The 22,518-nt window shown below is 43.7% G+C and overlaps 1 protein-coding gene across 1 annotated transcript in view; it reads left to right on the top strand.

Moving 5' to 3' along the window:
* Positions 1-14,751: 14,751 nt before the first annotated feature.
* SPRED2 (sprouty related EVH1 domain containing 2) overlaps positions 14,752-22,518 on the top strand; it is a 133,963-nt gene continuing 126,196 nt past the window's right edge. Inside the window, exon 1 of the mRNA XM_089674684.1 lies at positions 14,752-15,129. Within this exon, the coding sequence (XP_089530810.1) occupies positions 15,104-15,129 (26 nt within the window). The 5' untranslated portion in view covers positions 14,752-15,103. The remainder of the gene's footprint in view (positions 15,130-22,518) is intronic.

The raw sequence follows: 22,518 nt of genomic DNA, 5'->3' as shown, positions 1-22,518 counted from the left end.
AATTTGGATTTTTTTTTTTACTAAAAAAATAACGGAATAAATTTTGGTCAAGATTTAGGATGAAATATTATTTATTTGCAAAATTTTATTAAAAAAAACACTTTTTTTCAAAATTTTTGGACTTTTTCATTTACATAGTAAAAAAAATAAAAATCCCAGCGGTGAATAAATACCACCAAAATAAAGCTTTATCTGTCTCAAAAAAATGGTAAAAAATTCATATGGGTACAGTATTGCATGACCGCGCAATTGTCATTCAAAGTGTGATAGCGCTGAAAGCTGAAAATTGCCCTGGACAGGAAGGGGGTAAAAGTGTCCGGACAGGAAGTGGTTAAAATTGACTTATATAGAAGATTAAAAGCAAAGCGCAAACTGATTTCACAAGCCCAAATACACTATCACTAAGGTGCCTGTTATGCAAGAAGAACCGTGCAGCCGTTAACTTGTTCGCACTTCTCTTCGCTGCCCGCCCGCCTTTCCCCTCCTAATCTGTAAAACAAAAACAGCAGGTAAATCAGTAAATCACTGTTGTGCTGTGACAAGGCCATCTAGTGCCCAGGGCGAAGATTCAAAACGGTGCTCCCCCAAGATGTATGAGCAAAAATTCCCCCAATTCCCTGAAAACTTCAGCTCTAATCTGCACACTTACCCCCTAAGCATGAATTGCCTTTGAAAGCCAAATTCTCCAAAACAAAAATTCCCCCTCTTCCCAGTACAAATTCCACTCCTTCATTGAAATCCTAAACCCTGCATAAATCTATGCCCTCCTCCCAGCTCAAATCCTCTACTCCTCAAATTTTCCCTCTGAGCGCAAATACCCCTCAACATCCCTACTAGTATAAATCCTCCCTCCTAGTACAAATCCCTCTAAATTACCCATCCTAGCACACCCCCAAATCAGCCCCAGCACAAATCCTCTCCTCCACAAGTTTCCCCTCCTAGAACAAGCCTTACCCCCCTCACCCCCAGAATTCCCTCTCCAAGCACACATCTTCCCTCATCTTCCCTTCCAGCACAAGTCCCCCTTCCTCATTTCCAGCACAAATCCTCCTAAACTCCCCCCCATCATCCCTAATAATCCCTCCTCAAATCACCCTAACACATACTGTATACACCCCCACCCCAAACGTTTCCCCTCCTAGCAAAATGCTCCCTTCCCAATAAAGGTCACCTCCTAGCACAAATCTCCCCTCCTAGCTGCCCCGCCACAATCTCCCCACAGTACAAGCCCCCCCCCCATTTTTCACAAATCTTACCCCCTCTCTCCTGAATTCCTCCTCCCTGCATAAATCTTTTTCACCAATACCCCTCTTAGCACAAATTTCCCCTTCTACCTTTTTTTAAGCACGAATCCCCCCAGTCCCACCTCCTACCACATATAACCCCCAACAAACCCCTCCTCCTACCACTAATCCACTTCTGCCTCCCCCTTCTAGCACAAATGCTGTCCTCTCCAGCACAAATATATGCTACTCTGCCCCCCTCCAGTTGTGTACCCAGTTTAATCCCCCCTCCCTCAAACACAGACCTCACATACAATGCTGCTGATGTCTGTGTGATGTTAAAAGCAGCTTCCCCCAGGCTCCTCCTGAATTGGGAGGTGTCAAGAAGAGGAGGGGCCTGGGGAAAGCTGCTTTTAACTTTAGACAGTAGCCTTCAGGGACCGGTGCAGGGGTGTGGGACAGTGGCCGCGGAGACTCACAATAGAGATGCAGTGCCTGTCAGATTGCGCTGTGCTCTATCTTCCCTCTGGGTTATTCCTCCTGTCACTGCCGCGCTCCTCAACCTGAACTGTCACTGACTGAGCAGAATTTGCTTACCTGGCCCAATCTCCTCCCAGTAAGAATGTGGCTAGGGGGTGGGTAAGCAAACCCTGCTCAGTCCAATGTGACAGTCTGGATCGAGGAGCGACAGGAGGAAGAACCTGGAGGGGAGATACAGCCTAGCTGTAAGGGAATTACTGTACGGCGACTGGTGCATAGAAATGCGCATGTGTGCAACATCATGCATAGAAATGAGCAAGGGCGCATTGCTAATAAAAATGAGCGTAGGCTTGCGCATGTGCGCAAGAATGCATGCATACATGCGCACGCACGTGGGAGTGTGCCCAGTTTCTGGCGCCAGACGGACTATTTGAAGGAGGCTCTTACACTCTGTCAGTGCTGACTGGTCTTCAGCTAATTCCGTGTCCTGCTGTATCCTGTATTTACCCATTACTGACCCAGCTTGCCATTGACCTGCTCTTGGATTCTGTTTATGCTTCTGCTCATCGGCTTCTGATCCTGGCTATCTCCTGACCTTGTCCCTGTGTGGTGTTCCGGTACCTCATCACCTGGTCGTTGCTGACCCTGGCAATTACTCTGATTACTCTTCCGGCTCCAGTTTGGCTCTACAGTTCTGGCAAGTGCTTGTCCTGGCTATCCAATATATCAGCTCCAGTTGTCACGGTGTGTTCCAGCCTCATGCTTATCAGAAGTTCCGGCAAGCCACATACCCAGATCTTGCAGTTCCAGTGGAGTGCTTCCTTAACCTCAGCTGGCCGTCCCGGCATCTCCTCTGTTCCTGACTGGATGCCCTGCTTGATTTATCGAGGTTACACCTCCAGCTGCAAGTTCTGCAATAAATATTCACAGGCACTCGTGTTTCTCCTGTCCCTCGGCACCTTCTGTTACACCTTCAGTGGGGCCTGGGTTGGAGATACAAGAGAGGCTGACCTCGTCAATGCCACTGACCACCAATGACTGTGGGATTGTTGTTTTAAAGAAATAAATGCTAAATGTAAGCCCATTTTTTGTCTTTTTTCCCTTTTATATAGTAAAAAAATAGAAAATAAAAACCTGTTGTTATGAAAGGCATAGTCCACTTTTGAAAAAAAAATGCACGTATATTACAGTGCCATTAAATCCATATTACTAACCACACATGTATCATTTTCAAACACAACAGTCTAACTATATTGTCAAAAGTATTGGGATTCCTGCCTTTACACTCACATGAACTCTAATGGCATCCCAGTCTTAGTCCGTAGGGTTCAATATTGAGTTGGTTAGCAGATATTTGTGTGACTTGCGAGCCAATATATCCACCCACTATTAACCCAATATTAACCCCTCAAAGCCGATAAAAAAGGACACACACTGTCCCAAATGTTAATAGGATCGCAAACACTCAACACACTACTACCACTGTGTCCATAAAGTTATTAATTCATAATGTGTTGCGCTCCCAGTGAGAGTATCAAAGATATTAATTCTATTTACCCTTTTATAAACAAATATATACTCAGGTAATGTGCAAAAATAAAAATATATATAGTGATAGAAAAAAATTATTATATATATTATCCACTAATGAAAAAATGGAAAATGTGAACATAATACCCTCGAAAACAATATGTGATAAAAATGTGTGCTAAAACAGGAATATAAATAAATCAATATGCATCAAAATTATTCAAAAGAAAAAATATTAAATAATTAATATATATATATATATACTGCTAATTAATTTGTGATAATAATGTCCTTTAATTTCTGTGACTTAGTGCTTGATTAAATCTTGATTTGGTGACTTATTGTGAATCCGTGACTTTCTTTAAATCCTTAATCAGTGAAGATGTATGCTCACCTCCTTATTAGCCTGCAATTAGGCTATTCACACTTGTGGTTCACCTCCTATGGAACCTGTTTAGATGGAATTCCTCCTTTACAGATTGTGAAAACGTGGATATCCGTTATCCTTAATTAGCCCTTGTGCGTTTTTCCATATGTGGGAACAAATTGCCAGACATAGTGTTTTATCCTTATAAAAAGGTTTCCGCTTTATTGCTTTCCAATAGGTACACTCACATAGATAGTGTGCGGTATAGGATGAATTTGCTCAGCTCAAGTAATCCGCCAACTGTCCAGCCATGCACCCGCCGTCTGTCAAACACTCCGACTCTCTCCGAGTGACAACGCAGCCCCACCCCTACGCGTTACGCCACTGGTCACGTGGCTTCATCAGGGGGTTGTGATTCACAACCCCCTGATGAAGCCACGTGACCAGTGGCGTAACGCGTAGGGGTGGGGCTGCGTTGTCACTCGGAGAGAGTCGGAGTGTTTGACAGACGGCGGGTGCATGGCTGGACGGTTGGCGGATTACTTGAGCTGAGCAAATTCATCCTATACCGCACACTATCTATGTGAGTGTACCTATTGGAAAGCAATAAAGCGGAAACCTTTTTATAAGGATAAAACACTATGTCTGGCAATTTGTTCCCACATATGGAAAAACGCACAAGGGCTAATTAAGGATAACGGATATCCACGTTTTCACAATCTGTAAAGGAGGAATTCCATCTAAACAGGTTCCATAGGAGGTGAACCACAAGTGTGAATAGCCTAATTGCAGGCTAATAAGGAGGTGAGCATACATCTTCACTGATTAAGGATTTAAAGAAAGTCACGGATTCACAATAAGTCACCAAATCAAGATTTAATCAAGCACTAAGTCACAGAAATTAAAGGACATTATTATCACAAATTAATTAGCAGTATATATATATATATTAATTATTTAATATTTTTTCTTTTGAATAATTTTGATGCATATTGATTTATTTATATTCCTGTTTTAGCACACATTTTTATCACATATTGTTTTCGAGGGTATTATGTTCACATTTTCCATTTTTTCATTAGTGGATAATATATATAATAATTTTTTTCTATCACTATATATATTTTTATTTTTGCACATTACCTGAGTATATATTTGTTTATAAAAGGGTAAATAGAATTAATATCTTTGATACTCTCACTGGGAGCGCAACACATTATGAATCAATATTGAGTTGGCCCACCCTTTGCAGCTATAACAGCTTCAACTCTTCTGGGAAGGCTGTCCACAAGGTTTAGCAGTGTGTCTATGGGAATGTTTGACCATTCTTCCAGAAGCGCATTTGTGAGGTCAGGTACTGATGTCGGACAAGGAGGCCTGGCTCATAGTTTCCATTCTAATACATCCCAATGGTGTTCTATCATGTTGAGGTCAGGACTCTGTGCAGATCAGATAAGTTCCTCCACCCCAAACTTGCTCATCCATGTCTTTATGGACCTTGACTTGTGCACTGGTGCGCAGTCATGTTAGAACAGGAAGGGGCCATCCCCAAACTGTTCCCACAAAATTGGGAGCATGAAATTGTCCAAAATGTCTTGGTATGCTGACGCCTTAAAGCGGAGCTCCACCCAAAGGGGAAGTTCCGCTTTGAGGACTGCTCCCCCGCTCCCCATTAAGGATTGGCACCTTTGGGGAGCGGGTACCCGAATTTGACAGGTACTCGCTCCTACTTTCAGTCCGATCGCCTAGGCCAGTGGTGGGCAACCTTTTTTTTCAACTGAGCCAAATCTCGCCAAAACCACGATTGAAATTTATTTTGAGAGCCAAATTTTTAAAACTGAAAATACATAGGATGGTAAACTGTTTTTAGTTTCAATAAGTTTTTATAGTAATTCATCCCCCATATAGTAATTCATCCCCCATAGTAATTTATCCCCCATATAGTAAATCATCCCCCATAGTAATTCATCCCCCATAGTAATTCATCCCCCCTATAGTAATTCATCCCCCATAGTAATTCATCCCCCATATAGTAATTCATCCCCCATAGTAATTCATCCCCCCTATAGTAATTCATCCCCCATAGTAATTCATCCCCCCTATAGTAATTCATCCCCCATAGTAATTCATCCCCCATATAGTAATTCATCCCCCATAGTAATTCATCCCCCATAGTAATTCATCCCCCATATAGTAATTCATCCCCCATAGTAATTCATCCCCCATATAGTAATTCATCCCCCATAGTAATTCATCCCCCATATAGTAATTCATCCCCCATATAGTAATTCATCCCCCATAGTAATTCATCCCCCATATAGTAATTCATCCCCCATATAGTAATTCATCCCCCATATAGTAATTCATCCCCCATAGTAATTCATCCCCCATATAGTAATTCATCCCCCATAGTAATTCATCCCCCATATAGTAATTCATCCCCCCTATAGTAATTCATCCCCCATAGTAATTCATCCCCCCTATAGTAATTCATCCCCCATATTAATTCATCCCTCATATAGTAGTAGTAAGTAAGTAGCAAGTAGTAAGCCATGTCCCCCCTGTGTCAATTCACTTACCTTTGCTCCGCGCGTTCCTCTCGCCGTGTTCCCGCGCCGTTCCGGTCTTCAGGGCGGACTGTGAGAGGAGCCTAGCTCCTCTCACGTTCGTCACGCTGCCCCGCCTACACACACCCTGACAGCCAATCATTGGCTATCAGGATGTGAGTGGCAGCGAGACTGGCCAATCATTGCATTTGAGCGCGCTGCCCTGGCTGTTTTTTTTTTGGATCACGCTGCAGAGTCCCTGCCGCCCGAGAGGAGGGAGGGGAGCGGGCGCCCGGCACACAAGAGCCGCATTAAAGCGTGTAAAGAGCCGCATGTGGCTCGCGAGCCGCGGCTTGCCGACCACTGGCCTAGGCGATCGGAAGCGGAAGGTGTCCTCCATCCCTGTAGTCTTTTGGGACACGTGACAGGTCCCAGAAGACTACAGGACCATTCATGAAGCACTGCGCTACTTGCGCATACACAGTGGGTACCCGGCTGTGATGTCGCAAGCTATCACAGCCGAGTGCCCACACTGAGGATGCTGGCCTCTTGGAATACAGAACGGCCGGTGAAACGAGCTGCCGGGGACACACCACGGGACCGAGGGACAGGTAAGTGGCTGTTTTTTAAAAGTCAGCAGCTACAGTTTTTGTAGCTGCTGACTTATTTTTTGATAGGTTGAGTGGAACTCCGCTTTAAGAATTCCCTTCACTGGAACTAAGGGGCCAAGCCGAACCCCTGAAAAACAACCCCACACTATAATCCTCCCTCCACCAAACTTTACTTAGCACAATGCAGTCAGGCAAGTACTGTTCCCCTGGCAACCACCAAACCCATGCATTTCCATCAGTTTGCCAGACAGAGAAGCATGATTTGTCACTCCAGAGAACATGTCTCCACTGCTCTAGAGTCCAATGGCGGCATGCTTTACATCACTTCATCCGATGCTTTGCAGTGCACTTGGTGACATAAGTCTTGGATGCAGCTGCTCAGCCATGGAAACCCATTCTATGAAGCTATCTATGCACTGCTGTGCTAATCTGAAGGCCACGTGAAGTTTGGAGGTCTTTAACTGTTGACTCTGCAGACAGTTGGCGACGTTTGCACACTGTGCGCCTCAACATATGCTAAACCCGCTCTGTCATTTTACGTTGCCTACCACTTCGTGGCTGAGTTGCTGTTGTTCTTAGTTGCTTCCACTTTGGTATAATGCCACTAACAGTTGACCGTGGAATATTTAGTAGCAAGGAAACTTCACGGGTGGACTTATTGCACAGATGGCAACCTATCACGGTACCACGCTTGAATTCACTGGGCGCCTGAGAACGACCCATTCTTTCACAAATGTTTGTAGAAGCAGTCTGCATGCCTACATGCTTGATTTTATACACCTGTGGTCATGGAGGTGATTGGAACACCTGAATCCAATGATTTGGAGGGGTGTCCTAATACGTTTGGCAATATATTGTATATAGTAAACATGAAAATAAGTGCCCCAAAATACTGTTTTTGTCGCTTCCATATACCATGGTCGTGTGAATGTGTCACACTGTGCGATCTGGGGGAGCAGCAAGCATGAATCCTCTGATAAAGTCAACCTACGACACTCCTGGAAGCATATGTTTTTTTCTGCTGGAACAGAAGCCATTGGCTAGTGAGGGGAAAACCCCCCACCAATCATCTATGCCAGGGGTCCTCAAACTACGGCCCATGGGCTGGATATGGCCCACCAAAGACATTTACCCAGCCCGCCGGGCCAGCCAGAAAAAAAAATGGGAAAAAAACCCCGGAGCCGGCCGGCAAATAGCCAAGCTGCTCGCTGGTACCTCGGTTGCTAGGACCCAGAGAGTGGCAGCCTGGAAGCCCCTGATTTCACCCGCTGCAGCCAGAGGAGCAACAGGAGAGAAGAACACAACAGGCACCAGGTACAGTGCATTGCGGTGTCCAGTGTATTAGTGTACAGTGCATTGCGGTGTCCAGTGTATTAGTGTACAGTGCATTGCGGTGTCCAGTGCATTAGTGTACAGTGCATTGCGGTGTCCAGTACGTTACAGTGTACAGTGCATTGCAGTGTCCAGTACATTACAGTGTACAGTGTGTTAGTGTACAGAGCATTGCAGTGTCCAGTGTATTAGTGTACAGTGCATATTGGTGTCCAGTGTTTTACAGTTTACAGTGCATATTGGTGTCCAGTGCTTTACAGTGTCCAGTGCGTTACAGAGTGCAGTGCATTGCAGTGTCCAGTGTATTAGTGTACGGTGCATTGCGGTGTCCAGTGTATTAAGAGTACGGTGTATTGCGGTGCCCATTGTGTTAGTGTACAGTGCATATTGGTGTCCAGTGCATTACAGAGTACAGTGCATTGTGGTGTCCAGTGTGTTGGTGTACAGTGCGTTGCAGTGTCCAGTGGCTTGGGGTGTCCGTTACAGAGTACAGTGCATTGCGATGTCAAGTGCGTTCGTGTACAGGGCATTGCAGTGTCCAGTGCGTTACAGTGTACAGTGCATTTTAAATATTGTATTGTTTTTTGCATTACAAATAAGATATGTGCGGTGTGCATAGGAATTTTTTCATATTTTTTTCAAACTATATCCCGGCCCTCCAACAGTGTGAAGGTTAGTGAACTGGCCCCGTTTAAAAAGTTTGAGGCCCCTGATCTATGCTATAGGCACCCCGCAGACTCAGAGATTATGTGGGGTGGAGAGGAGGGAAGTAGGAGGACACCCCTGAAGCTGACAAAAAGAGTTAAGTGAGGTAACTTCCAGAGGAATTTATTTCTGGTATTTTGTGTATTTGTAAATTTATATTGAATAATCAATAAAAAGATATTCTAAACACAAAAAAAGTAAAAAAAAAAAAAAAACCAATGGACTATTTTTCCAGCCTTACACCGTGTTCCAAATTATTATGCAAATGATATTTTTCTCATTTACCTAAATAACACAGGTCTGCAAAAAATTTTTTTTCAAGAGCTATTTTGGTTATTCCACGTAATCTTTATGTTTTTTGGTGCGCTGAATCCGAAAATGACCTGAATTTTGTCATAGGAAATCACGTTTCCTGACAATTTAGGTAACTATGTTAAAAAAGGCAATACCTCAAAATAAATGGAAATAGACTTATAAAATTAAAGTTTTATTACAATGTTTTCATGAAAATCCTTTTTTGAACTGAAATGAGCTCACCTACACACAGTAAACTCGATTCTTCTTCCCTGTGAGGCTCCTCTTGGTGCATTTACGCTTGTGAGTAGCATCTGGAATGTCTCTCTGAAGCATCCAACAGTAGTCTGCCATCATTGTAATGCTTCATTTTCCCTGGTATCTCCTTTCCAACTCTTTAATGTCTTGGTGGAATCGTTCACCTTGTTCCTCACTCACAGCTCCCAAAATTTCAGGAAAGTAGTCAAGGTGGGACTGGAGTAAAAGCACTTTAAAACTCATCAGGCAACCTAAAGCTTGAAATGCTTTCAGCATTCGTCCGATGATCTTTTTGTAGTGAGGATCTTTGTTATTGCCTAAAAATGTCTGTACGACTTCTTTAAATGCAATCCACCCTTCTTTTTGAGGACCCGTCATGGTATTGACAAACTCTTGATCAACTATAAGCCTTCTAATGTCTGGTCCGACGAACACACCTTCCTTCAGTTTTGCCTCCGACAGGCCTGGAAACTTGGTGACCAAGTATTTGAAGCATTCTCCATCTCTTGGAAGTGATTTTACGAATTGCTTCATCAATCCAAATTTTATGTGGAGAGGTGGTAGAAGAACTTTATGGGAAGGTACCAAAGTTTATCGGAGGACATTTTTTTCACCAATTGTTAGCACCCTCAGCTGCCAACTCTTCTTGGTTCAGTGATTTTGTCGGTCTCGACTGTCCCATAGACACAGAAAACAAGGGTATTTGGTATCCCACCCACTGGATTCTTCAGGAAAGATTAACACCTTCTACCATTAGAAGCACAGACTCAGGGCTGAGGCTTACACATACAGCATGCTGCCGAGTATCCCAGTAGTCAGACATGTCACTCAGAGCAGCACTTGTATTCACCCCCTTTGCAGGGGGGGAGGGGCAGAGATTGTTTACATGCAAATAACAACAAAGGGCCAGAAGAGAACTAGGGAAATGAGGAGATATAATTTTTTTCCCCTAAAATTTGCTTAGCGTATGTATATATTGCTGACCATGAGATTTACAGTGCTATTTTTTTTTTACATAACTCAGACAACCCCTTTAAGGTTTTTTTGGCATTTTATATCTTAAATGCACTTATGTGAATTAATAGTAATTTAGACTTTAAATTTGGTTAAAAACCCAAAATATAAAAAAAACAAAAATTAAAAAAATGTGTTAAATTTGAAGACAATTTTGCATTTTGTGCCAAATCATGACATCTAGGAGTTTTTTCAGTATTTTATTTGTTTTCAGCACACCAAAATACATGGAAATTAGATGAAAATAATCAAACAGCTTTTTAGTCGCAGACCTGTGTTATTGATGTAAATAACAGTCAGCATAATTCTCATGTTATCAACTATTAAGAGTACAATTCAAATTTTACTGAACAAACCTCCTAATGATAACAGGATTTTTTTTAAACATAAAAAACTTACAATGCACTGTTCCAAATTATTACGCACAGTAAGTTTCAAAACACTTTATAGGTTGTAAAGAACTGAAAATTGTAATTTGTTGTGTTTGCAGCATATTTACTGAAATCAAAAGCTATTTCAATCAAACTTTTAACAACATTTTAACTTTTTAAACATTTTAACAGGTCACGTTAAATTTTAACATAGGACCCCTTATTTGATAGCAGCTTCACAAGTCTTGCATCCTTTGAACTTGTGAGTTTTTGGACAGTTTCTGCTTGAATTTGTTTGCAAGATGTCAGAATAGCCTCCTAGAGCTGCTGTTTGGATGTAAACTGCCTCCCACCCTCATAGATCTTTTGCTTGAGGATGCTCCAAAGGTTCTCAATTGGATTGAGGTCAGGGGAGGATGGAGGCCACACCATGACTTTCTCTCCTTTTATCTCCATAACAGCCATTGATGCAGAGGTATTCTTTGCAGCATGAGATGGTGCATTGTCATGCATGAAGATGATTTTATTACGGAAAGCATAGTTCTTCCTTCTGTACCAGGGAAGAAAGTGGTCAGTCATAAACTTCACATACTTTGCAGAGGTCATCTTTACACCTTCAGGGGCTCTAAAGGGGCCGACCAGCTCTGTTCCCATGATTCCGGCCCAAAACATGACTCCACCACCGCCTTGCTGACGTCGCAGCCTTGTTGGAACAGGGTGGCTGTCCACCAACCATCCACTACTCTATCCATCTGGACCATCCAGGGTTGCACGGCACTCATCAGTGAACAGGACTGTTTGAAAATTAGTCTTCATGTATTTTTCTGCCCAATGCAGCCATTTCTGCTTGTGAGCATTGGTTATTGGTGGCCGAATAGAAGGTTTATGGACAGTTGCAAGACTCAGAAGGACTCTACACCTTGATGTCCGTGGGACTCCAGAGGCACCAGCAGTTTCAAATATCTGTTTGCTGCTATGTAATGGTATTTTAGCAGCTGCTCTCTTGATCCGATGCATGGATCTGGCAGCAATCTTCATCAATGTGTCTTTATCTGCACGAACCCGCCTGTGCTCTGAATCAGCCATAAATCTCTTAGTGCGATGATCACGCTTAAGTTTTCGTTAAATATCTAATGTTTTCATACCTCGTCCAAGGCATTGAACTATTTCACTCTTTTCGGCAGCACAGAGATCCTTTTTCTTCCCTATATTGCTTGAAAATGGTGCTCTGCTTAATAATGTGGAACACCCTCCTTTAGTAGTTTTTCCTTGAATTGAGCTCACCGGCCAATCTAATTATCTCAGGTGTCCGAGATTGTTTTCAGTGATCAAAAGAGCCCTGACACACAATGCCATCCATGAGTTACACTGAAAAGCAAAATATTTAATCTTTGTGACACTTAAATAGAATTTGCATAATAATTTGGAATGCGGTGCAGATCCTTATTGAGGTCTATGGACCTTCTGTTATACTCCATTGAGATCTACGAGTCCCTCTAGAACTAGTAGTTTTTTCATTGGCATTTTCTGTGAGTGGATTCGTGAATGAATGATATGGATCTGCATGGCCACGCCACAGAAAATACCCCTGTGACTTAGGCAAGTGTAGGGGTGGATTGTCGGCTGGGGTCTGTAGAATGTGTTTGTTTCATGTTACACCCTAAATATTGGCAGAACATGAAACATGGTCATAAAGATGGACTAATGTTTAGGTGTTCATGTACACAGATGCGAAAAATATATTTCTATCCATTCAGCATTTTTTAACAGATCTGAATTCAGCTGTTTAGTTTTCTATGGGCCCAAGCCCACCACTGAATTCAGATCTATAAAAACAAAACAAAACAAAAAAAAGAACATAGAAAAATCTGCATCTAAATCTTGCACAGAGTACAAATGCACTCTTGGGTTCTAGCAACATAAGAAAGCTAGTAGACGTGTGTGCTTCGTTTCATTTATTCAGACAAAATTTTTGCTATTTGGAGATTCAGATGTATCCGAATTTCCGAATTACAATAGTAACAAATTTAAATGAATCTAAAATAACGAAACAAAAGTTGGCCTGAAATTCGAAAACAACACCGAATTGGAAAACAAATTTGAAATACAAATATATTGCTGACTATTGCTGGTTTCCTTCAAATACTATGTGCATTGGTGTTAGTGTTAGAATATAGCTGTCTTCCGAAATTCAAATTTCAAAAAGAACAGAATAAAAAAAATAGGATAGAAATAATAGTATAGAAAATAAAGGAATAGAAAAAAATAGAATAGAGTAGTTTTACCCCTCCCCGCCCCCTCTTCTCCCCTTGCTTTGTACCCTTCTCCCTTCCTCCCCTTGTATGCCCTCATTTTGTATTTCTCTCCTTGTATCCTCTAGCTTTGTACCTCTCTCACTACCCCTATTTTCTCTCCTAGCTTTGTACCTCTCTCCCTTCCTCCCCTTGTCTCCCCTAGCTTTGTACCCACCCACTCCTTCTCTCCCCTATATTTGTACCCCTCCCCCTTCCTCCTCTTGCCTTCCCAATACCTGTGCCCCTCTCCTTTTTTCCCCCTTTTCTCCCCTAGCTTTGTACCTCTCCCTATCTCCCTTGTCTTTCCTATTTGTGTACCCCTCTTCCTCCCCCCCTCTTCTCCCCTAGCTTTGTAACCCTGCTTTTTTCTCCTAGCTCTGTACCCCTCTCCCTCCTTGTCCCTATCTATGTAACAATCATCCCCTTGCCTCTCCTAGCTTTGGACTCCTCTCCCTTCTCCCCTTGCTTTGTATTTCTTCTCCCTTACTCTCTTTGTATCCCCTGGCTTTGTACCCCTGCCCTTGCACAGTACCTCTCTTCTTTTCTCTATGTCTCACCTAGCTTTGTAACCCCCCCTTGTCTCTACTGTCTGAGTGCCCCTCTCCTCCCCTTGTGTCCCAAGTACCCCTCTCATCCCCTTGTCTCCCCTGAGTACCCCTCTCCTGCCCTTTTCTCCCTTATCTGAGTACCCCTACCCCCCCATTGTCTCCCCTGAGTATCCCTCATCTCCCCTGTGTTCCCCTCTCGTCTCTCCTGAGTACCCCTCTTCTGTGAACCCCTAATCTCCCCTGTGTTCCCCTCTGGACATTCCTGAGTACCCTTCTCCCCCTGGTCTCCTCTGAGTACCCCTCTCCTCCACTTGTCTCCCCTGAGTACCCCTATCCCCCCCGAGTACTCTTATCCTCCCCTTGTCTCCCCTGAGTACCCCTATCCCCCCCGAGTACTGTTATCCTCCCCTTGTCTCCCCTGAGTACCCCTATTCCCCCCCCCCCCGAGTACTGTTATCCTCCCCTTGTCTCCCCTGAGTACCCCTATTCCCCCCCCCGAGTACTCTTATCCTCCCCTTGTCTCCCCTGAGTACCCCTCTCCTCCACTTGTCTCCCCTGAGTACCCCTATCCCCCCCCCCCCCCCAAGTACTCTTATCCCCCCCTTGTCTCCCCTGAGAACCCCTCCTGAGTGTACCCCTCATTTCCCCTGTGTTCCACTCTGGTCTCTCCTGAGTACCCTTCTCCCCCTGGTCTCCTCTGAGTACCCCTCTCCTCCCCTTGTCTCCTCTGAGTACCCCTATCCCCCCTCCTGTGTGTACCCCTCATCTCCCCTGTGTTCCCCTCTGGTCTCTCCTGAGTACCCCTCTCCCCCTGTACTTTCCTTAGTACTCCTCTCCTCCCCTTGTCTCCCTTATCTAGTACCCCTCGTCTCCCCTGAGTACCCCCACCTCTGTGTACCCCTCATCTTCCCTGTGTTCCCTTCTGGTCTCCTCGATACCCCTCTCCTCCCCTTGTCTCCCCTGAGTACCCCAATCCCCCTCCTCTGTGTACCCCTCTCCTCCCCCGTGTTCCCCTCTCCCCGCTTGTCTCCTCTGTGCCCCCCTATCTTTGTCCTCCCCCCTCTCTCTCTCCCCCTCCTCCTCTCCTCCAGAGCCCCGTGTCCTCGCAGCTGCTTGTTGCTGGGGAGTGTGACGTCATCGCTTCCGCCCCACTTCCTCTCTGTCTCTCTCCTCCTTGTCCCTGCGGCGGGTGAGCGGCGCTCTCTCCCCTCCCCTCCTCTCTCTCTCGCTCCCTCTCCGCTCTCTCTCTCTCTCACACATTACACAGCGAGCCCGCGGCAGGGGAGCCAGCATGGAGGAGGAATAGGAGATGGGGCTCGGACGGGGCCACCAGCAGCAGCAGAAGGCACACGGGCGGGGCGCAGTAGCCTGCCTCTAGCCCAGTCCCCGGGAGGAGGAGAGGAGGAGGAGGACGACTGGTGGGGGTCCCGATCGATGCAGCCGGGGGATACCTAGACGGCCGAACCTTCTCGGGAAAGATGAGCAGCTCGGAGCCCCCCGAGGCGGGAGAGAGCCGGTGATCGCTGCAAGATGAGCGAGGAAGCCCCCCCGGAGGAGTAAGTGTCCCCCCCCCCCCCCAACCTTCTCACTCTCCGACCCCCCCCCCCACCTTCTACCCTTCCTAGTGTCCGATCCCCCCGACCTTCTCCTGATCCGGGGGTCGGAGAGTGCGGTGCTGCAGACAGGGATCGGACCGGGAATAATGCAGAATATGGAGGGGAGCCCGGGGCCGCTGTGTGTGTATGGGCCCCGCACTGGGCTGTCTTGTTGGCAGAGGGTCATCAATATGGGGGGGGGGGGAGATTACTAAGAGCTGCATGTTGTGGGATCACCTGGCAACCTGTGGCTGCATGAGATCTGGAGTTGTCAGCGGAGATCTCAGGTTGTGATCAGGGATCTGGTGCTGTCATTAGGGAATCTGGCGCTGTTATTAGTGATCTGGCGCTGTCATCAGGGAATCTGGTGCTGCCATCAGGGAATATGGCACTCATTAGGGAATCTGGTGCTGTCACTAGGGATCTGTTTCTGCCATCAGAGATCTTGGGCTAGGATCTGGGTGCTGTTATCAGGGATCTAGAGTTGTGACCAGGGATCTGGAGCTGTGATTAGAGATCTGGGTGGTGTCATTAGGGACCTGGGTGCTGTAATCAAGGATCTGGAGTTGTGATCAGGGTGCTGTCAGGGATCTGGAGTTGTGATCTGGGACCTGGGTGCTGTTATCAGGGATCTGGAGTTGTGATCGGGGACCTGGGTGCTGTCATCAGGGATCTGGAGTTGTGATCGGGGACCTGGGTGCTGTCATCAGGGATCTGGAGTTGTGATCGGGGACCTGGGTGCTGTCATCAGGGATCTGGAGTTGTGATCGGGGACCTGGGTGCTGTCATCAGGGATCTGGAGTTGTGATCGGGGACCTGGGTGCTGTCATCAGGGATCTGGAGTTGTGATCGGGGACCTGGGTGCTGTCATCAGGGATCTGGAGTTGTGATCGGGGACCTGGGTGCTGTCATCAGGGATCTGAAGGGGATCTGGGTGCTGTCATCAGGGATCTTGGGTTGTGATCAGGGACCTGGGTGCTGCCATCAGGGATCTGGAGTTGTGACCAGAGACCTGGGTGCTGTCATGAGGGATCTGGAGTTGTGATCAGAGACCTGGGTGCTGTCATGAGGGATCTGGAGTTGTGATCAGAGACCTGGGTGCTGTCATCAGGGATCTGGGTGCTGTCATCAGGGATCTGGAGTTGTGATCGGGGATCTGGGTGCTGTCATCAGGGATCTGGACGGGACCTGGGTGCTGCCATCGGGGATCTGGAGAGCAGGCAGTATGTTTAAATGCATTTGTGGGCAACTGCTGCAGAAATGTTCCCCTGCACAGCGCTGGTTGTGTGCAGGTTGAGGGTGGTGATCACAGTCTGATTACAGGGGAGACCTGGTTCTAGGCAGCCACCCTCACTATCTGTATTTGGAATGACATTTTATTGGGATGACGGGACCATGCTGAGGATTGCCAATCGCATGTATGAAGGTTCTGCAACAACTGCAGCAGTGTAGTCAGCATGGTTGTACATGTATTACTTATGTGCTGCTAAATGGGCACTTAAAGCCACTGTTGATCACGTTATATAAACTCATTATGTAGTGATCTGTTGACTGCAAACCATAGCATCATACATGTTACAATCTGACTATACAATCTTTGTACAGTCAATTTAGATTCACCAGCACTATGGTATGGGGCATAGTATTGTATCAATCTGCATGCAATCAGGTTGGTAGGACATATGTACTGTGCGGTGCTAGGACTTGGTTCTCCTCCTGCGGCCATTGATGGTGGCTGTATTGCACAAATGCAAGTTTCTTTAGCAACATGTTGCAGATGAAATGTCTTTATTGTTCATGATTGCTGTGCGTTCTGTCTGTGACATAATAAACATGTTGACTGTTTCTCAGATTAGCAACAGTTTGCAGAATGGCTTCATTTATACAGCAGACTGTGAAATGATATTTATGAATGAGTTTTATTATTGCTTAATGGGCTGATCGCTGTCATGTATTGTCAAGCTGTTGCTTCCTATGAGCGACGAGCGTGTAGACTTCTGTAAAACAGTTAACTGCTTTGCAAATTCCATTACACAGTAATGAAATACAGCGCCATGTCATTTATTATAACGGAGCTTACAGTTATCCATGTCTGTTAATGTCATTTGTTGACCTGTATCTCAGGGTATAATGCTGTACCTATGAATATATCATTCGCTGACTTATCCCCTTGTGCAATATAACTCTGGGGGCTTTTTTTTGTGGGGGGGGGGGGTTCTGTGCTTGATGGTGATGTGATGAGCAGCTACAAATACATATATTTATATGTATGTATTATATATATTCATATACACACACGTTACATCATGTTTGGTAAAAAAAAAAAAAGCACACAAGAACATATATATATACTTTATTTTTTTAATTTTGTGTGTTTGTGTTTTTAATGTGTGTGTATGTATGTACATATAATATATACATACATACATACACAAATACACACAAAAAAAAAAAATGCGTGTGTGTGTTTGTGTATATACACACACACGAAATGAAAAAAAAATATATATTTGTGTGTGTGTATGTGTATATATATATATATATATATATATATATATATATATATATATATATATATATATATATAATTTATTTTTATTCATTTCAGGTACTTATATAGCACCATCAATTTACGCAGCGCTTTACATATATATTGTACATTCAGTCCCTAACCCTCAAGGGGTGTACAATCTAAGGTCTCTAACTCACATTCATACATACACGGGACAATTTAGACAAGAACCAAGTCACCTACCAGCATGTCTTTGGAGTGTGGGAGGAAACCGGAGTATCCGGAGGAAACCGATGCAGACACAGGGAGAACATGCAAACTCCAGGCAGGTGGTGCTGTGGTTGGGATTCAAATCAACAACCCTGGTACTGTCAGGAGGAAGTGCTAACCATTTAGCCACTGTGCTGGCTATATATATACAATTTTTTTTATCAGTTTATAAGATTTTTTTTTTTGCTTTGCTGTCATTAATTTGAGCAGATACTGTTTGGTCATTATGTTGCAAAAAAACAAAATCATTTAAAAAAAAAAAAAAAAAGTGTATGTCATATATGTAATATATATTTATATATATATATATATATATATATATATATATATATATATATATATATATATATAATTTATTTATTTTTTTTTTGTATTTTATATGATTTTTTTTTTTTCTTAACATAATGACCAAACAGTATCTGCTCAAATCTATGAAAGAGGAGTAAAGAAAAAAATAAACCTTACATCATAAGCCAATAAGAAATATATAGTATATATTAAAGTCTGTATGCCAGAACATCGCATTTTGTGAACTGTGTTACCTGCTCAGTAACCATAAGAAATATCTGACACGTATCTTCGTATTTGTTGCATGCTTGGGGAAGTTTAGTATTTTGTTTCATTGTTTCAAGCAGAAGTATGACATCCAACAAGCGATAGCATGTTTACATTGCTGCCATTGTAATTTGTTTTCTCCCTGCCCATGCTGTCAGGAAACACTTTGCACTTTGTGTTTGGGTTACCTTTTGGTCAGCTATTCATTGCAGGAATTTTGGTTACCGTGTAATTATGAGCCTTTCAGCAGGGTGGACTTGTTGAAGGCTGCCTAAAGGCAAATGATGTACAAGTTGTTATTAGACATAAGCTGTAATAAATTGTTTGGCTGGTTACTGGACTGAAACATTTGATTATCATAATTACAATGATGATGGTTTTAAATCTGCATCTTCAGGGTACGGCGGAATCACATATTTGAATCAACATATCTTCTATCTGCTTCTCATGTGTATTTAGGTGTATGTGATCTTTGTGGTCTTGTGGCAAGATTGCAGTTTGCTTATCAATTGCGTGCGATAAATTATGGTGGGAACGTAAAAAAAAATATATTTTGCAAAGAAAAAATAATTTTTTTGTTATAGTGTTACTACGTGAGAATTATTCCAAGGTTGGACAAATCCATGTTCACTAAAAAGATAAAACCATCATGGGCCACATTTTGGTGAGGGTTGATTTTTTTTTTTTTTTAATGGATGCCAGTGGCTCATAAAATTGCGGTGCAGGACATCACATGTAAATTGCACCACATTCCTGTGCAAATTACATGCAAATGTCTGTGCAGTGCGATTTGAGACATACGTTTTATATGGCTCAAATCGCTTTGCATCCATACCAAAAAGGTGCAGGACCCTTTTTTAATTGCACACCTGAAACGCATCACATGGGTGTTTTCGCCCATGCAATACAATTTCTTGCAATCGCATCGTGTTTTGCGATGTGCTTCAGAGTGTCATTAATTTATCATTGACACCTGCACAAGATTGCATGAGCGCAATGAGATTGCAGTGCGGGTAACACATTTCCTGCACCACATTGGTGTGAACCTGGGCTCAGAGTTAGGCTGGCCATACATTATACAATTTGCTTGAGAATTATGCATTAGATTTACCAAAAACGATATAATAGGGGGTCAAACATAAACAACATATTCAATTGTATCCAATTAGGCAGGCCCTTGCACTACATATAAAACACAAAAAAACCTGCACTTGGATATAACTACAATCTAAATTCAAGAATAAAAATTAATAGGGAAAAGCAGCTTGCACACAAAAGGCAAATATAAAAGTAAATAAAAAATGCAGCGCTAGTAAAGTATCAACATAAAAGTCCAAATAATTCTCAAGTGAATGAGACAGGGTGCAGAAGAAGATTCTGGCGTCATATACCGCCACCAAAACACCCGAATAGATAAGCCCCTTACCGGATGTTCAGACCGTATACTGGTCAATATACGCAGTAAATAAGAAATCACTGAAGCAGGTAATTTTCACTAGGAATCCTCCTTTAAGATGATGAATACTCCTCCTCTTTAAGGATCTTCAAAAGCAGGAAAAACTCCCTTCCGATAATCAAATAAGGGATATAAAACAAAAACAACTCATAGTGTAGTAATTCACTAAACTTTTGACCAATTTAATAAAGGATCCACGTACATCAAGTATTAAAACAACCAGCATTGAATGTGAAATGTTTCAAACCGAAAATATGGCTGCCCTCCCTCCAGAACGTGGTGACGTCACACGTCGGAGCTCCACCCAACGTGTTTCATCATCAGGAAGACGTCATCAGGGGTGTGGCCAGCGGGACGCACCGCCGTCTATATATCTTTTTCTGCAACCTGTCTCATTCACTTGAGAATTATTTGGACTCTTATGTTGATACTTTACTAGCGCTGCATTTTTTATTTACTTTTATACTTGCACTACATAGTTGAAGGTAAATCTAAAGGAAATTGGGCAGAAATTGGACAGAAAATTGTATATTGTATGGCCAGCTTAAGATTGATAAACTTCTGCCTTCTTTTTAAATTAAAGTGATTTTGATTAGGGGCTTGTCCACACCAGATGCATTGGAATGTCTAGCACATTCCCAACACAGTACCAAAAAAAGTCTTGTTCCCTATGAAGCCAGCTGACATCTTTGCATTGGGCTGGTGCGTGCTTTTAAAAGCATAGTGCAGCGTAGTGTGACGCAGTCCACTGTATCAAGCCTTGCTGCCAGCAATAGAACTGTAGGAAATGTCACTTGTAACATTTTAATAAAGTTAAAAACCACAGTAAACGGTACGATGCGCTGGGATCAGCACAGTTTCCTCCCAGAGCTCACCAGCCGTGCATTCAGTGCAGCTAGCTGGTGTGAACGAGCCGTTAGTTATGCCCTCGCTGTAAAATCCCAGAATATTAGAAGTCGCTGACAAAAATTCTAGAACATACCGCAAGCTTTGGTACTACTTTCATGCATACTTCAAAATGTTAGTATTCTATACCTGATTTATATAATCTGAGAATATGTGGGCCTACAGACTGTGTGGTCTGGGAAGACGTGTTACTTGTTTATGCGTTCATTAATTCATACTGGGGAGCATCTACGGAAGTCATTATATACATAACTGCATGAGTCTAAACTAGGTCCTTAGTATTTAACAGACAGCAAGGAATGAAAGGATAAGTTCATCTTTGGGAACATGTTTCATGTTCCAGCCATATTTAGAGTGGGACAAGGAACCCAACGCTGCAGCAGCTTCCCGATTTTTTTATTTTTTTTTCCCCCACCTCCCGGGGACAGCAGTATGGGGAGAAGTTCCCTGTATTAGCTGTCACTTTTTAAAAACAGCACAGCTGTGCGGGGCTCCACACACACGGCCGCCTCATTCATTCCCAGTGTTCTGTGAATGAATGAGCTACAAGTCCCGACAGCCTTAGCAGCTGTCGGCTTGTAGTTCTTAATGAACTACCACTGTGATGTGGAGCGCCATGATAGTTCATTGATTCTTCCTGTCAGTATATTTGCTTGCTTGTACATCTTGCATGGGCAAGCAGATACACTGACAGGTCTGCAAGAGACCTGCACGGCACTAGCGATGTGCTGATTGCTGGTGCAATGTTTTACAGGCTCCTGCAAACAAAAATAATAAATGAACATTTTTTCCCTGCATTATTTTCGGTCAAAAGGTGAACTTATCTTTAAAGCAGAACTCATAGATATACCACATACCAGGGGCGGACTGACAACTCATGGGGCCCCCGGGCAATAGGGGATCATGGGACCTCTGTGTCCTTGCCCAAACTCAAAAAAGCCTATGAAAAAGGTACCAGGGGCATCTCATGGGGCCCCCTACTGACCCTGGGCCCTCGGGCAGTGCCCGAGTTTCCAAATGGTCAGTCCGCCCCTGCCACATACAGATATAAAGGACACAAATGAATGCAGTTCTGTAATCATTAAGATGACATTCAATTAATTTTTTTTTTTTTAATGCAGGCAGTTTAAGTACCTGAATTTGATGTGATATCAACCTCTTGCAGTCCTCTGTACAGCAGAGCTGGAGTGTGAGAGAAGAAGCAGCACAAGAAGCTGATCAGTTCATGTACTGAAAAGAAGCATGCTTAGAGAAAGAGATTACCTCATCGCTGTGCTGCTTTTCTTTTCACTGTCCAGTCTCAGGCTGGGGTGATCCAGGACAACCTGGAATCAGAGAAAGTGGGTTGAATGAGGATGACCATTAGCCTGAGGACATCTAGTGTCAGAAAAAAGTACATCATCCTGGTTTTATTTTTAACAGTTTTATATATTTGTATCTTTTTTTTGGTTAGAGTTCTTATTTAAGTAGTTTAGATAAACATGTAACATTTTCTCTGTTCCAGAGTCCAATGGTCTAGGGGTCCGTTCACACCAGAACGTGTAGGAAACCTGCGTTCAGTGCGCATTTTCCACACTGTATACAAAACGCACTGCACATGCAATCTGCAGCAGGTGTCAATCCAATGCGAACTACACCCCAAATGCAGGTC

This window comes from Staurois parvus, unplaced genomic scaffold (assembly GCF_062004578.1).
Source record: "Staurois parvus isolate SC_StPar_1 unplaced genomic scaffold, SC_StPar_1.0 ptg000001l, whole genome shotgun sequence".
In the NCBI taxonomy this organism is placed as follows: Eukaryota; Metazoa; Chordata; class Amphibia; order Anura; family Ranidae; genus Staurois; species Staurois parvus.
This window is presented reverse-complemented; position numbering and strand designations above follow the sequence as displayed.